Raw genomic sequence first — 17,852 nt, 5'->3', positions numbered from 1 at the left:
AAAGGGATATGGCATGTTGCTGAAATTTTAAAAAGAGTGTCCAGGAAAGGCCTCATTAGAAAGATGACTTTTAGCAAAGACTGGACGCAAGTGAGGTAGTTTCTCAGATGGTGCGTGGCTTAAATGCACTGGGAAATATTTGAAGCAGCGAGGTCACAGAGGACCTTGGGGGCCACAGTAAGGACTTTGGACTGTCACTACCGGTGATGGACAGCATGTGAAGAGTTCAAACACGGGATGTATTTTAGAAGGATCAGCTGGCAGCAGCATGGGGACAGGCTGGAGATGGACCAGGCGGAGCTGGGAGACCAGCGAGAGGGCACCGCAGAATTGTGGTCAGAAGAAGTGGAGCCCTGTGGGTGGGCATGAATGCTATTTTAGGAGGCAGAATAGGTAAGACTCAATGATTTGGAGAAGGACGGTGGAATGAGGCTGACCGCCCAGGTTAGATGGGTAAGTGGAGGAAAACCCAAATGAAATCATAAGGTCGGATCACAGCATAACGGTACATGTTTATAGGGATGTGAATTGCTAAACTATGTCAATGGGTGGTTATTATCATTATTATTTACACTAAGCAAAAGACCATGGGCATCTTTTTAAAAATGGTACATATGACAAAACAAACAAAACAATGGGAAAAAGAAATTTGTTTGGGGGTATTTCCATGATGTTTCTCTATTAGTAGGATGAGAGGTGCAACAGATCTAAATGGCTTTACCAGTCCCCCCCACACACACACTCGCTCATGCGCACACTCACCCACTCCTCCCAGCGAGCAATCTTCTCTGCTGTCTCCATGGCCTCCTTGTGCTCTCGCTCGGCCTCCTCCATCGCCTCCCTGGCCAGGCGCTCCTCCGCAGCCCTCCGCTCCTCTTCTGCCTTTTCTTCATCCGTTAAACCGTAATTTCGAGGCTCCCCAATCTCTTTGACGAGCAGTTTGATGGCAAGTCTGTTCTGAGCATCTTCAAGTCTTTCCACATCTTTAAATACCAGGAGGGAGGGAGAGATCAGCACAGACTTTTTAATATTCTGATCCTGCCTGCAATATATTCTGAGACCATAGGCAGGGAAAATTCTTTATTATGATCACTTTGTGATGGTAAGTCATGTAAATTACCATAGAGGGGGTTTCCTTTTCTAGTTACTAGCACAGTTTAGAATTTCCAGTCTCACTGGCAAATATCAGGCTGGTATCTGGGAGTCACAGGGAGCAAGGCTGAGGCACAGGACCTTGAGCTGGGACAACCACTGCTGATCTGAGTGGACACATGGGGATATGGACCTCCTCAAGGGGAATGAGTTCTCTTATTTACAGAACAGAAATAGACTCACAGACCCAGAAAACAAACATGGTTACCAAAGGGGAAAGGGGGGAGGAGGGATAAATTACGAATTTGGGATTAACAGATACACACTAATACATATCAAACAGATAAACAACAAAGACCTCCTGTGCAGCACAGGGAACTACATTCAATAGCTTGTAATGACCTATCATGGGAAAGAATCTGAAAAAGAATAGATATACATATGTGTGTGTGTATTACTGAATCACTTTGCTATACACTTGAAACATTGTAAATCAATTAGACTTCAATTTTTAAAAAAAGGAATGAGTTCTCCACCCCTGGAAGCAATCAAGCAGAGGCTGGAGCCCTTCAATCGGGGGTTTCCACAGAAGGAAGGAAGTGTGGTGCTTGCTGGCGGCTGGGTTGGGTGACCTGCAGGTTTCTTTTGTTTTCTGTTTCTGAGAATCAATGATTCTGGGATACATTTTCAATTCATAAAAAATTTAACCATTTCAGTTAGCCTAGTTGAATAGGAAAAACTCCAGAATATTTGACTAATGTTAATATTAACACCAGAAGAAGAAGGGGAGGGGAGGGAGGGAAAAGGTTTGTTGGTGACAAGAAGTTCCTCCACGAAGTCACTGAATAGTAAATTCTACACCAGTGTCTGGGGTTTGCTTGGAAGGTGTCTGCATAGAAGGCTAAACAGTGGACGCATTTTGGTGCCGAGCGCCCCCAGACCTTCCACGAGGTACCTGCTCCCCCAGCCCCTGCGCGCAGCCACTGCTGTGCTCCCTCCCCTGCCCCAGGTTCGTACTGTGTCACCTTGACCTAGACTAGAGGCACAGCCAGGTTCTAGCACGGGAAGAGGGGAAGAGCAGGGCCAATGCCTCTGTGGGTGAGCAGAAGCAAGCCCATGAAGAAGTAAAACAAAACCAAAACCAAAACCCAAAAACCCTCCTGTTGGCCACTTCCTGGTTGCCTGAGCTCTGACATTTAAACGTATTTCCCTCTGGCTCCTCTAGTAAAGTAATCACAACCTTGATGTGCTTGAAAGTGCTCTGAAACATTTTTGAAAAAGCTCACTTAGGGAGAAGACAGTCACAGAGAACACTGCTGCCTACAGGATACTTCGGCCCTGACCCTGGGGTGGAGGAGCTGCAGATTAGCTGGGGGTGGCACCTGACCGAACCATGACCTCCCACTTGCTCCTATAGGAATGTGGAATTAAGACGGAAACAGTCACATCCGGCTGTGGGCCGGACTCCCGATTTAACACGGATACTCCCGGGCCGTGGGCAGCCCTGATCCACCACGTGGGCTGGAGGAGAGAGCCAGATCCCGGTCCAAAGAGCGAGAGAGAAGAGAGACGCTGAGAGCAAAGTGGAATCCAGAACTGTGGACAGAGGATGCAGGTGTGAGCATCCTTCCAGGGCCAGTTCCAGACCCTCCTGAGGCCGGGCTACCTTCCTGACCTTGCCCCCTCCCCGACGCCCATCTTCGTGATACATTTCTCCCCCTTGCTTTTACGTTATTGCCCTGTTGTCAGTGTGGCAGTGAGGCCGAATGTATGATGGGTCACAGAGTGAGGCAGGAACACAATGGTGGTCGTTCATCCCACCCCATCATCTCTGTCTTTCTCCACATTTCTCCCTGGGGCTCTCCTGAGCTTTCCGTAACTAATTTTGTGGGCCCTATGGAGAAGATGACAGTCACTATTTTTATGACATTTGTTCACCATTCTTCCCTAATTCTCTAATTAAATAGGGTAAACTGCTTTCCGTATTAGCAGGGGCTAATCCTCAGCTTCTATATATAGAACATGTGTCCAATACGCACAGACATGTCCAGATGAGGGCAAAACCCAGCCTCTTCTGAGGGTGCAAAACAGAGAAGAATTTGCAGATTTATAAATTGTGTTGTCTTTTCATTGCTTAATAGCACATCATTCTATGTCTTAGTATTGGTACTAACCACAAAATTAATTCCTGGTTGTTGAACTCTTCCAATATCTCTTACCCCACCATTTGGAACAACTCTACAGCCAGAGATTATTCTCCTATTTCACAGATGAGCACACTGAGGTATAATCAGACCTGGAATCCGCTGTCTTGCCTCATGCTGACATTATCGCTTCGCTCTAAGCCTCCCAATACTCCAGGACCCAGATGCTGTCCCAGGTGGCTCTTGAGGATGAAGAGAGGCTTGGGGCGGCCCCCAAAGTCAGCCCAGCTGCTAAGCTTCCACCAGGCTAGGAGTTTCTCCCCAACCCCAAGGAAGAGGAGGTGTCAAGATCCAGAAAACCAGAGAGGAAGTTCAGGGGTTCACCAAGCCAAGGGGAGGAGAAACAGCTGCGACATATGGGATCTGGAGCCAGGAACAACAGTGAGGGCCGAAATGTGGATGGGAGACCGCACTCACTGGGTGCTCGCTGTGTGCTGCGTGCTGAGCGCTGAGTCAAACGTTTACGGGAAACGGGAGAAATGAGATGAAGAGCTATTTGATTTCTGAGTAGCTAAGGAGTGAGCTGGCTGTTCTGAAGGCCAGGAGGGGTCTGTGAAGGGCAATGGTGCCTGACAATGCTATGGGGACACTACGCTGCCTCCAAGGACACTGGGGAAATGACCCAAAGCAGCCAGCAGCAAACACATATCTTTGAAGTGCCCTTAAAAAAAAATGCCAATTTGATGTTCAACTTCATAGTACATCCATATGTTTTCATACAATGGTAACACCTCCCACACCACCAAATCCTCAAGTAGACAACTCCCCTGCCTTATCGTGTGACTTCCTGTGCCCTGGGCACACGGTGTACTTCCCCGCCCTCCCCCAGCACCATGACAGGGGTGCGCCAGGTTTGCTGGGGGTCCTGACCCTGGGCAGTGGTGTTCCACATTCACATTATCCTTGAGTTTATCTCATACCAATATGTATTGGGTGGATTTCAAGTTCATCAAAATAGTTTAAGACAGTCTCATCTTCGGTATTGATGGCCCGGTAGTTGCTCAGAGCCCGGAGGAACTGGTCCTGGTTGTAGTGGGTCCCCGCCACGATGCTCTCGGGCAGATTTATCACCCGCTCCTTCAGGAACTCATCCGAGGCATCCAGCGAACAAACAAATTCTGGAGAGGAGAGGCTCATGAGTTAACACAATGACCGTGGGGCTTCCAAGCAGGTGCTGGTGGACAGGCCACTGTTCAATCTAAATGTCTGGTTACCAGCTGGGACCTCCTGTTGCCGAAAAGGGCCTGACAAATCGGCCTTCTTGCTGCCTCTCGTGGACTACAGATACATGCAAGGCACCTGTGTTTCCAGGGACCACTCTATGAGGCCCAGTCAGTTGGTATTCTGTGAGATCTACTATTTTTCTTTCCTTCTCTCCCTCCCTTCCTCTCTGCATTCCTTCCTTCCCTCCTTTCTTTTAATAAAAGCAGCAGAAATTGTAGATACAAATCTCTAGTAGTCCTGTGATGTCCATCACCAGCCTCCCGGCCAGTCCTCACCTCACCAGTTTTCTAGTACAACATCACAGGCTCCCAGACAGACTCATGGCTATGAGAAAAGCTTTGATGGCCAATCTGCCAGATTAATAAAAAAACAGTAAACAGTTCACTTTGAGCGAGAGCACACCTCATATATGCAAGCTAACCACCCTCTTTACATAACTCACTCACCAGGTCAATATTTCTCCTGCCTTAATTCATTCCAGGGCCAGGACCAGGCAACTAGAGATCAAAGCCCCCTGCAAGTACTCAAACTAGCCAATCCTTAAAAAACAAAAACAAAAAACAAAAACAAAAAACAAAAACAAAACTGTTTATTTTGCCCTGCCTTGCCTTTCCCATGGAAACCCCAAGAGAGGCTGTGTGCTGACTCTCCTCTGCCTCCTGACCAAGCCTGGTGCTTCCCCATGTGGCCCTGCGTGGTTGCCATGCCCCCTTCTCTGGGAAAATGTAATAAATTCTTTAAACAGCATTAGCCCCTCAAGTTGTCACTCAGTCACTTCCATAAATTAAAATCCTGCGGATACAAATGAGACGATGATCTGATTTCTTCCAAGAAGACAGAAAACATTGACAACTCCCAGAAAGAGGGTAATTTATTAAGAACAGACTAAACACTCCAAATAAATTATATTTTAGACACGTTTGGACCGTATCCAACAAAGAGAGGGCAGCCTAGTGGACCAGGTTTAAGAATTATGCATCATTTTACCTGTTTTCCATTTCTTCATCTTAGGGAAGGGTTTCATTAATTCTGGTTTTTTGGAGGCAGTGGCATGAGAAGACTTGCGTTTGAGTTCAAGCCGTCCCATCCACTGGCAAAGTGGACTTGGATAAGTCTCTGGGCTTCAGGTTCTAAATTAGGTCAACATGGGAGTAATTCCTGCCTCGCAGGCTCGTGAAAAGCCTCAATGAGCTCCCATGTCCGGTAATGTCTGGTGCATGACCAGTGCTTGTTGAGCTGAATTTTATCCCACTGCCTCCACAAGAACATGAGGGGCCATGAAGGGGTTGGCAATGAGGGACTTTTGCCCAGAAGAGAGAAACTCCCATAACATGGACAGACCTGGTTATCTAGAATAATCAGTTTCAGTGGGAAATCTGAGACAACCCATCCCTTTGGAGTTTCATGGATTTTCATGCTCCTGTCACAAGTTTCAGGCAAACTCTAAATACCCATCCCTAAGAGTGACCTCACCCTGGTGGTCTCTGCTGCATCACAAGCTGTGTCTGGACCAGGAGGAGGAGAGGATGACAGCCGTGAACCCACTCTCCTGGGGACTGTGACACAGTGAGCAGATCCTTCCAAGTTACAACCCTGGGCTGAATTATTGAAAATAGCTGTTTTTGTATTTACCGTACGACCAAACCATGATTATACCTCATCCTCATGCAAACTGATTAAAAAAACTGATTTAAAAAAAAGTTAAAGTTCACGGCAACATCACAAGGAATTCCTGCTAGGGACTCAGCAAATCTTTTTCGTGGAGTAAGTTGTTTATGCTTCTCTTTCAGGGGTATGTTGTGAAAGCCTAAATATGTAAAAGAATAAACTTGCTGTGGAGTTCAGGAACTGAGAAGCTTTTTCCTGCCCAGTCTCCATTCTGGATTCTTGAATGTCTTTCAGAAAAGCTGGAGGCGTCATCATCCCTAGCACCTAACACAGAGCGGGAAGGAGGGGCAGTGATCTCGCCCCTGGTGGTCTTGCCAAACGACTCAGAAGTCAGGGCACTGCTCAGCACAGGGAAGGTAGCCAATATTTTATAGTAACTACAAATGGAGTATAATCTTTTAAATTGTGAATTACTGTTATACACCTGAAACTTACATAATACTATAAATCAACTGTACCTCAATTTAAAAAAAAACAGGAAAAAAATTCAGGGCACCAACAGATTGGCTAACCTTTCGTTCTGCTACTGGAGGAAATAGCAGAAATGAATGTTCTCAAAGGGATTTCTGTTCATTTCAGCTTTAATATCTCTAATACTTACCCCAGTGTATTCTTTAATTTGGAAGTTTGATTTTAAGTGTACTGTTTTAGTTTTTTCCTTAAAAAAAAAACACCCTACTTTATTAATATCAAAAAGATTGTTTTGGTACAAAAGAGATATCAAATGGCATTCCTTTAAGCATGACCTTGTAGAAGTGTTTGTAACTTACCAGGTATGATTAATTTATCAAAGGGAAGCATTTTGCCTCTGAGTTCCTCCTCCTCCTCCTCCTCATCTTCTTCTAATAAAACAAAATACACACTGTTCTGTTTATTACATCCTATTACTAAGGTAGCTCAAAAAATTTAAATATTTTAACTAGCAGTCACTAATAAAAACTAGCCATAAATAGGAAAGCATGTATTTTAGATACAGTCTCTCTGATTTTTTTTGTTTAATTGTGACTATTATTACTCTGAACAATTAAGTTCCACTTATCTGAGTGTAAACATTCAAAACAGAGGGAACACCCAAACTTACGGTTGAACAACTCTTTGGCTTGATCATAGGTCTTTGGGAATCCATCCAAAATGTAGCCTTGATTCCTGCAAGGCATGGATTTTAGCTTTTCTTTTATAAATCTAATTATATATTGATCTTCCAGTCGGCCTAATAAAAAGAAAAAAAAAAAATTCCTGCGCAGTTACCCTCTACATAGGGCTTACATTCTAAAGTCATCTCAAAAAACTGTGTAATCAAAATTACTACTGAAAAAACCTCATTTTTCCATCAAAGTGAAAAATGTACTTTGTATTTCGAACATGACGCATGAATTCTGACACCCAGTAAAGTAGGAGAACCCGGTGAGCTTGTCTGCAAGAAAGAACAGAAGCAAACACTGATGCCTGGACTTCCAAAATGGTCCTCTGTCATCACCACTTTCAGGTGAAGTTGCATGAGGAGTAAGTGAGGAAATCCAGAGTGTTCTCACTTGCCAGCAGGGTTTACTCAATTCTGTTTTGATATGGTGCTTCTATAACCTTAACATGTAATAATAAACCTTCTGTTGTGAGATTTCAGGGGAAAAGTACTCATGCATGCTGCTGCCACGCAATTTAGTAATAGTAGGTGCTCAGCAAGTATTTGTGGCATTTGGAAAAAAAATCAAGTTTGATCTTGACCGTTAAAGGTACTGTTCTCTTTAAGGCTGCAGAAAGGAGTGCGGCTCCCCTGCCCCTTGTCTTTGCCAGTCAGCATTTCAGACCTTGGCCCCACTGGACGGTTCCCTCTCCAGCTGTGAAGCCTGCAGTTGCCTGAGGAAGGTTAGGACAGAGGGGTTTGTTCTAAAACTGCACAGTGGTTTGAAGACAATATGATGTAACTCCTCCAGAATATTCATCTATCCTTCCATTCTAATTATTGAACAGCTACCATTTCTAAGACTCAGCCCTGCCCTTACACGGCTTAATGTATATTACAGTAACGCAAATTTGGTGAGTTTGAGAAGTCGATCTCCAAAGCTCGCTCTAGGGTAGCACTACACTTCCAGTTTATCGGTGGTTCTATAATATGAAACAGTTTGGGGCCTCTTTGTGCCACTCTATTAAAGACAATAAAATGATCTAATTAAAATACCTCTCCTTTCTTCTACCTTTCATTGTCACACGAATCATTAAGCAGTAACTGATGCAGAAAATAATTGTGTCTTTCAGAAATTGAAATAGTACGGCAGAGACCAAAAAAAAAAAAAAAATCAAAGGTGTTATTAGCATCATGAAATTCCTCAAAATGATTTGACAGTACTTCCCAGGAAGGTTCAAGACGGTGTAAAGAAATAAAGCCAAATTTTAAAAATGTTAAGGAATCCACTAATATACACAGACGAGTTTTATTTAAGCAGTCTCTTTTCAATTTTCAAAGGCTTCCTTGTTAAGGAAAGGCACGTATTCGGAAACCTAGTCTCAGTCCCCTTGAAGGCATCACTTGGTTCATTTCAGGCAGTGTGTGTTGCCATTCATTTCTGTTTGCTTCAGAACAAAGTTGTTCAATATGCAAGAAGGGGGCTGGAGCTGCCATTTAGGATAATCATGGACTGTGAGTACACAAAGGGCCAAGCCCTGGTCCCTTTCTCAAGAGAACTGTGACCTCCTGGAGGAACACCCATGACCTTGGCCGGCGGTGAGCATCTTGGAAGGGGACTGTCACTTCTGCTTTAAAATGAATGAGCACAGCCCTCCTAGATAGCCTTGAAAACATAACACTGCTTTTTTTTTTTTTAAATATTAAGTCTATCTTTCAAATAACAGTAATATTTAAAGTGCTAATATAAAGCCATATTCATAATTACAAAACCACAGTTTAAAAACAGAGAGCTGCAACCAAGGCTTTTCAAATAATCTATGCACAGTAGACACTACAAAACTGATACATTCACATACATTTCCCAAATCCCAACTTTTTATTTTCAAACTCACAGAAGAGTTGAAAGACTACTCTAAGGATCACTGGGAATCCCACCAAATAGATTCAATAATGCCATGATGCTTTTGAAATACATAAAGTGAGCAAAGAGAATCTAGGACTAGTGCATTTCTGTGATTTAACCAACGCCCTGTTTTGGCTGTACGGTCAGAGGCCAACGGGGGCGGAATGGTGAACAGACTAGAACACGGAGGTGCCTCGCTGGGGGATGGTGAAATCTGCCTGGCTGGAATCATCAGAATCGTATGATAACAAGTTGGGTCATGTGAGGGAGAGGTGAGTGGACCTCTGTGTCCTCGGGCTGTGAAATTTGTACGTAGGTCCGAGCTGTGGGTTCAAAGGTCTTGTTTTGTTTAAACGTAACTAAGGTCTGTGTTCTAGTTTCAGGTAGATATGAATAGGAAGGAATTTTAAGACAAACTTGAAAAAAAAAAAGTACTTTCCTAAGGGAAAAGGGGACTGACTGAACCATTCTAACCTTGTAGTAAGGGGTGGGTGAGCATCCTGACGGGGGGAGGGGAGAGGGCAGGGGTGCTCGCTGTTCTGAAGACTCTCCCTTCCCCAGAGACCACTACCTCTGCTCCCTCCTGGTCTCTCTCTAGACAGAGGCTGCTGGCTGAGTTTGGCCTCTCTTGCATCTGTGGGAAGGACAGAGTCTCCTGCCAAGGACAGGTCCTTCTTAAGCTCGGGCGATGTAGTGACTGTTCTCAACCTGGCACTGTCTCTACTATAATTCTTGTTCTGTGTGGTCATCTCCCTGGACCTGAAAAGAGACCAGTCGGTACTTTATATCATTCTGTTACACAAAGTCCTTGGCTAAGACTTTTGGGTCCTCTCAAAGACCGGTTATATGCTTCTGTCCATAAATACTGTGCAGTGTGTTTGCCATGTCCTGCTAGCCTGAGTACAAGATGTTCTTGCCCCTCCTCTAGGGGTGCTGTTGCTCACTGTCCCCAGTGCCCTGTTTCTGGCCTTTATACTCCAGGCTTAAGGTGTCTGTACACATGACCGCAAAAACCTGGGGATTCCTAAACCCCTAGTCCCCGCCCCTTCATGTGGCCTTGCCAGATTTCCTTCCACAGGTGTCTTCACAATGGACTGTCTCATATTAGGTTTTTTCCTTCCCCGCAGTGGGGGCCAGGATGCTCTTAGACTCTAAAACCAAGATGGTGACCCCCAACCGGGCCAGGGGAGGCAGAAGTGTCAAATCTCAAAGTGTTGATCTGGGTTTTCTGTGGACCATCCTTTTCCTCTGGGAAATCTCTCTGGGACTCTAAATTCCATTTCCTCCTGGCCCAGACTCAGTGTAAGTGGACACTCAGTGTATGCAGACAAAACTGTTTTCCCCACCCTGTAAACTAGATGGGAGTGGCCTCGGGGGAAGGAGAGGCGAAGGGAGAGGGGTAACCAGGACTTCAGGGGAGGGTGTGGAGGGGCTAGTCCTTGAAGTTGAGTAGCTGGGAAGAGGACTGCCTGGAGGGGCAAAGGGTGGGGTGCCCAGAGACCAGGGACCAGGGAGGGCAGTCTAGAGTGGGGTCTCGGGAATGCAGAGGGCGGTCCTCAGGGGGAGAGTCTGTGAAGGGCCCGCAGAAGCACATCACCCAGAAAGACCCACGCTGTCTGTCACCAGGGCCAGTTTACATCTCTGCCCTTCTTCCATAATCCCGCTTGCCCTAGCCCAACCCTGGAGGATCAGAAACCAGCAAGATGGGAAGAGGAAGAAGAAAGAAACCTGACAGACTTGCTTGATAGACCGAAGAGGGAAGAAACCCTCCACTGGGTAAGCGTCCGGACTTGGCTACACGTTGGACTGCTCTACGGCCAATGCCAGTATGACCAGTTTGTTGGAGGATCTCAACTACCTAGGTATAAAAATAAAATGGTTTTCTTTTTCTACTAACAGCTGCCGACTGTTTTCCTGCTGGGTAGCAAGCTCCCTTAAAGACATGTCAGTTCAAAACCTACTTGGTGATTACCTGATTGGAATGGACTTCTTACAGCATGAAGAAACACAGAGGCCACTTACTCATTATCTAAGAGAATTGCAGGCCTGAAATTCCATCCAAGGGTGGGGAAAGAATGCACCCAGAGTTTGAACTTAAAGTGACACCTTACTGTGATGCGTAGGTTCAACAAACTGGTTAAAATTACCATGCAAGCAAGAATATTTTTCTATTTATTTGTATTTTTTCCTGCATGAGTTACTTATTGGCCCAAGTTGTTCATCTATTTTTTTCTATTCAGGATTTAATGATTTTCTGATTAGTTTGCCTGAGTATTTTATACACTAAGGATATTAACTCTGTCATATTGGTGGCAAATATTTTTCCTGGTTTGTCTTTTGCCTTTTAATTAATGTTTTTTTGATGCTTTTAAAATATTTACCACCACACAATTGATGTTTTTTAACACTTAGACAGTTCTTTCCCATCCTATAATCAGATAGTCAACAAAATGTTAATGGTGATTTTCCACTGGGGATTGAGATTATGAATGGTGTTTTTTTGTGGTTGAGATTATGAATTTTTTTTGTGGTTGTTGTCATTTCTGTATTTTACTTTTAATAGCAAACAAGCAGTTTTTTTTATTACAAGGACAGCACAGCCATGTGCTGTGTGTGCTACCTGCATTCTGGTCCATGCTTTCCTTGATGCCATCTAAGAGCTCCTGAGCATCCTCCACGTTCTCCTCCTCTTCCTCCTCTTCATCTTCTTCTTCTCCTTCCCCTACGTCTTTAGGTGTGACGATTGCCTCCTACATACCACAGGGATATTCAAATTGGATAATGCCCTGTATTGATTGGCTGCCTGTAAATCATCTGGCGAGTGATCCTGGAAAGGGCTGATACCCAAACAGGGGAGGCTCTCAAGGACAGGAGCACAAAGGTGGTCAGGATGGTGTATCTACAAAGATGGATGAGAGCCTCGGGGTTTTTCTTACTCTGTTTTAGGAGAATAGTCTATTTCTGTGCAAATGCCAGAATTGCTTAAGAATCAACACTTTTCTAGGTACCAGGCTGGATCTTACTTGAAGGTAACACATTTTGGTGAAATCAAGACTTATAATAATCATTTATGACCCTTGAACAACATGAGTTTGAACTCTGTGGGTCCACTTATACTTGGATTTTTTTCAGTAAATATATACTTTTTTTTTAAGATTTGAGGCAATTTGAAAAAAGTCATAGGCAAACCATGTAGCCTAGAAATATCGAAAAAAATTAAGAAAAGTTACATATACCATTAATGCATGATACACACGTAGATGCTAGTTTATCCTTAAGTAGGCATAAGCGGAGTGATATTTAACATGAAATTAATCACATGTTAGTTTTCTTACTGTTTTATAACTTTGCTTTCAAAGAATTTTTGAAACATTTGGTACAGTATGCCCTGCTCCCTCATACTTAGAGAAACTGTTTTAGCCTATCATCACAGCTAAGTTTTTAAAAAAATGTAACAATGTTTCTGATACTGTATTATGAATCTGACTATATTACTTTATGCCATAAAATTTTTATAATGATTCATTCATTAGTGTATAGGCGAGGCTACCGTGAAACAACTGTATTGATTATACTAGGCTACCATAAAGCCATCAATCATGCTGCTGCTACAAATGCTGGTAGCAACACTTGAATTGTCATACCTGTAAATAAATGTGAATTTCTTTTTCATAAAAAAAAGTCATTTATGGAAATGTACCTCAGGACCTACCATTTCCAATAAAATGATAAAAAGCACTTAACTGGGGGGAAGGCGTGATGGCAGAGCACAAGGGATGTTCAGGGCAGTGAAGCTGCTCTGTATGATACTGTAATGGTGGACTCATGTCAGTATACATTTGTCCAGAGCCACAGAATGTACAGCAGCAAGAGTGAACCCTAATGTCAACTATGGACTTTAGGCAATAATGATGTATGAATGTAAGTTCATTGATAGCAGCAAACGTATCACTCTGGTAGGGGAGGCTGATAATCATGATCGGGGAGGCTGAGTGCACAGTGGGTAGGCGATGTTTGGGAAATCTCTGCACCTTCCTCTCAACTTTGCTGTGAACCTAAAACCACTCTAAGAAAATAAAGTCTTTTTTTTTTTAAGCTGTTGATAAACAGTCTGATGATACCCTGAGAAACATACATCAAGAATAAAAAAATCTGGGTGTATATTTAAAAAACCAAAACCACACCCTAATATTCATAGCAGAATTATTTACAATTATCAAAATATGGAAGCAACCTAAGTGTCCATCAACAGATGAATGGATAAAGAAGATATGGGATATATATGCAATGAAATACTACTCAGCCATAAAAAGAATGAAATCTTGCAATTTGCAACAACATGGATGGAGCTGGAGGCTATTACGCTAGGTGAAATAAGTCAGACAGACAAAGACAAATAATGTACGATATCACTTATACGTGGGATCTAAGCAATACAACAAACCAGTGCACATAACAAAAAAGAAACAGCTACAGAGAACAAACTAGTGGTTACCGGTGGGGAGAAGGAAGGGCCTGGAGAGGCTAGTAGGGGTAGGAGATTAAGAGGTACAAACTATTAGGAATATAGCCAATACTTCATAATAACTATAAATGGAGTATAATCTTTAAAAATTGTGAATCACTGTATTGTATACATGTAACTTATATAATATTATATGTCACCTATACTTCAATTTAAAATAAAGAATAAAAAAACCTAAAAATGATCCAGTCAACAGAGAAGACACAAGATTTATTTTGAGCAACAGCTGGGGACAGACTAAATTTTAAGGGCCACTCGTGACAGATGCTTCTGTCTCACAGAGGAAGCCCTGCGGGATTCCGTGTTTTCATAACTGGAGTGAACAATGAAATCCCATTCAAAGAACACTTCTTTGCAGGATGCCAGGGAAAATTAGTGAATCCTTTATTATAAGACTAAGGAAAAAGCCTTTTTAAAATCTAAAAACTCCCAGGAAAGTAGTTAAAAGCGTTACCAGTTTGGCTATGGCCTCAGAAACGACGTCCCTTAGTTTAATGTGATGCAGTTTGTAGTGTTTGGACAGCGCTTCACCAATGCTGGACTTCCCCACAGCAGGAGGGCCGAGGATGCAAATTTTGATCGGCTGGAAGAGGAGAATAAGCATTATACACGGAGCTCTGAACGATGTGCAGCGAAACTGTGTTTTACTTCCAGGGTGAGCCCTTTCAAAGTCTCAGGATCCTGTGGGCTGACTCTCACTCCTCCACCAGGACTCCAGAGTCACTTCCTTCTGGTGTTTAGTGAGCACCTACTGTGTGCACTGACCTGGGCCTGGGGGACACGACACTCAGCCAGATGTGCTCAGGGGCACCTTAAAAGCACTAAAACCCAAAATACTCGAGCCTCACAGGCTGCCAGTTCCACGTGTACAGTGTTACTCCTGTAAAGACAGCAGAGAAACAGAACTTCTGGTCCAGTGTTGAGGGTGCTTAATTCATTGCCTCATGAATATCATTTCTGGACTAAACTTGGTCTCTAATTATACTTTCCTTTTTAAAACAGTTAATTTATTCTAGTTTTTTAAAAAATACACTCATTTAAAAAAAATCCACCATTTCTTCTTCTGAAAAACTTGTTTAAATGCTTAAGAAGCTTGTCACATTCATAGCTGGTGAGCAAATGCTTATTTCTAACAGAAATAAGAATATCAGTGACAGTCAGTCATTTTTTTTTAAAATGATCTAAACAGTTGTGGAACCGAGGCCCCTGGAATTTTGCAAGGCAAATTTTTTTCAATTTTAAATTAAAAATTAAAAAAAAATTATGCCCATGAAAAGAGTTTCCATGGGCAGAGGGACCATATGCTTAAAGATTACATCATTTCATGCAGGGAGTTGGTTGTCGTTATTAAGACCATTTGTCAGGCGACGAAGCCCAGGCTGTGAAGTGCAGGAGCAGAGACACTGCAGGGGGCTGGGTAAGGCATGGTGGACACACGTGGTCTCCTTGGCTTAGGGGCAGGCTCTCTCAGGGTGATGGCCACGACCAAGATGGCAGTCAGTGGAAGGGGCAGGGGGCAGGAGAGCAACTCTGGAGCTGAATCTTAATGGACAGGGCTGGGCTCCGCGGTGGGCGTGGTGCATACACTGTAGCCTGCGATCCAGCTGTCCAGCTGAGCAGGTTCAAGTGTGTCCACACATCAGGGGAGGATCTGTCTCCTGGGCTAGGCTCACCTCATCCGGGGACAAAACCGGATGGTAGTTTATTCATTATTTATAGTAAGAAGTCTGGTTACCCCTGAACTCAGAACACTCCAAGCGCCCACGTCTGGCACAGTGACCCTCCAAGGCTGACACGCACAGAGGCTGGCTTGATGAGCCTGAGTCAGAACAAGGAGAGATGGATGGATGGACTGCTGAGGGGTATCCAGCCAAGGTGGCTTGATGCATCTGCCCCTGCACGGGGATGACTGCGCCTTGCTAAAGAAACTGAAACTGTGGAAGCCCTTGGCTTGAGGCTCCATGTTGCTGGATGTCGCTGGTGTGGCACTGTCTCCATTGCCCTTAGTCGTGTTTCCTGTTCTAGGCTCCTATGTTGACCAACACCCCCAGGGATGGACAGACTCTGTTTAATTTTCAGATGTGCTTACTCTGATCACGTTCTTTCGAGTTTTGCTAATTAGGAACCATGTGGCCTCTTTGAGGTGTCTTGTCCCAGCTCAGCTCTGTGTGCTGCTTGACAGCTGACCCTCAGAGGACAACACTAGTCTAACCCCTGGGGTAGCTGTGTGCCTCAGGATGATCTCCAAGCACAGCCATCATGGGTGTTCCAGACGCTTAAAAGGGTCATTGTTTCTTTTGCAAAGTGGTACATCTTTTACTTACTCTTCACAAGGCGTGCTTTCCGGGAGAATACAGTTCATAGGATACAGTGGCGACTGGACTTGTTCACATGTGGTATTTCCACGGACAATGGCAATTACAACTGTGAGGGCGCCTGTGACTCCTAGACTTCAGTTTTCAAACGCTTCTCACGTAATACCCACTCTCATCTTTGGCATGCTTCCCTGGGATAAATCCAAAGATCTGGGCAAGTGCTGCATTTACCCATTTCAGAGAGCAGGGTGTGGAGGCTCCACAATTGGACGGGACATTCTAGCTAAGTCTGTATCCTAGCTATGAATCCCTGATCGGCTGTGTGACCTTGAAGAAACTGCTCCATCTCTCAGAGCCTTGGTTTCCTCATCTATAATATGGAAATAAGAATATCTGAGGGCGGGTGGATATAGCTCAGTGGCAGAGTGCATGCTTAGCATTCACAAGGTCCTGAGTTCAATCCTCAGTACCTTCATTAAAAAAAAAATCTACCCTGAATAGTTATGATGATTAAAATGACCAGCGAATCCCCTGGCCAATAAGAAAGGATCAAATAATCAGACTTCACTTCCTATCTACCCTTCTCCCAGATGTACACCCAGGGATGAGACAGGTAGAGCAGTAAGGTATCTGATATCTTCCCTTCCAGAGACAACTCTGTGACCATCAGTCTGAAACTTACTATCATGTTTGATTTGTGTCAAGCATAGCAATCATCTGCGTCAGCTTTAAAATTTTTAATAGTCGATTGGCAAGGCTTCATAGAATATAGAGGTACACTGTCAGACCTGGATCAATGTGTCAACTTTGAGAAAGAACTTGAATTTTGAAATTTGGACATTTGGAAAAGCATGTGGTTTCATTTGTGTAATTACACTAGAAGTTTCATTTACTTTGCTTAGGTTAGAAGTTTAAACAGGAAGCGGCTGTAGTTACCAGTAATCTCCTGCTTTGCTTATACTCTTTGAGGACACTGTTGATGTTCTCCACGAATCCCGCTCGGGCGACCCATCGAATGTTAAAATTCTCCTTCACAAAGAGCGCTTCCATTCTCAAGTTGACCAGTAAATGGTCAATACACTCTTGCTAAGAGATAAAGGAACATTTGTGAATTGCCTTTTGTTCTCCCTCTTGACAGTTTTAACAAACCAAAATCACTGAGGTTACTAATGAAGAAATAGGTACACATTTACTAAACATGAACGTCAAGTAGTGCAGCACCAAGTTTTGACAGAGCACCTGCTGTGACACTCCGTGACCCCAAACTCCCCGCACCTGCTCTCTCGTAGTTACACAAGCAGCTCCAAGAGCAGGGAGACCCTGGGAGCCCAAGGGGAAGGTTTCTTTTTCACAAATTTTAATTGCATCTATTTTGTGAGTAGCGCAATCAGATGGTTCAAAATCCAAAAGAACAAGAAGTAGGGGGACAGCATTCCCTTTGACTCCATCACCACCCACCCACTTCTGCTTCTCAGAGGCAACCGATGATTTCAGAAACATGCCCCAATGCAGTGTTTCGCTGCAATTTATTCCAAAAAAAAAAAAAACTTATATCTTAAAACAAGCCAGAGGAATGCACTGACGAGTAAAACAGTACTTGTGTTGTTGTAAAGGAATCAGAATCTCAGTCTCCTGTTTGAATTTTAGAAAGAGGCCAAAGAGAACAATGCCTAGTGTCTTACAGTATTTTATACACCCGAGAGCTTTCCAACACGTTTTCTGACCACAACCTTTGAGGGCTTTTCCAGAAGAGAAAAGAGACTCACAGAAGTGAAGAGGAAGTTGCTATGGGATCGAA

At 43.8% G+C, this 17,852-nt stretch overlaps 1 protein-coding gene across 1 annotated transcript in view; it reads right to left on the bottom strand.

The window, feature by feature from the left end:
* AK7 (adenylate kinase 7) overlaps positions 1–17,852 on the bottom strand; it is a 66,745-nt gene that overhangs the window by 3,804 nt on the left and 45,089 nt on the right. Inside the window, exons 10-16 of the mRNA XM_014558813.2 lie at positions 16,991–17,140; positions 14,194–14,322; positions 11,835–11,964; positions 7,270–7,398; positions 6,959–7,030; positions 4,217–4,414; positions 763–983 (exon numbers count right to left, since the gene is read on the bottom strand). Of these exons, the coding sequence (XP_014414299.2) occupies positions 763–983; positions 4,217–4,414; positions 6,959–7,030; positions 7,270–7,398; positions 11,835–11,964; positions 14,194–14,322; positions 16,991–17,140 (1,029 nt within the window). The remainder of the gene's footprint in view (positions 1–762; positions 984–4,216; positions 4,415–6,958; positions 7,031–7,269; positions 7,399–11,834; positions 11,965–14,193; positions 14,323–16,990; positions 17,141–17,852) is intronic.

This window comes from Camelus ferus, chromosome 6, assembly GCF_009834535.1.
Source record: "Camelus ferus isolate YT-003-E chromosome 6, BCGSAC_Cfer_1.0, whole genome shotgun sequence".
NCBI lineage: Eukaryota > Metazoa > Chordata > Mammalia > Artiodactyla > Camelidae > Camelus > Camelus ferus.
This window is presented reverse-complemented; position numbering and strand designations above follow the sequence as displayed.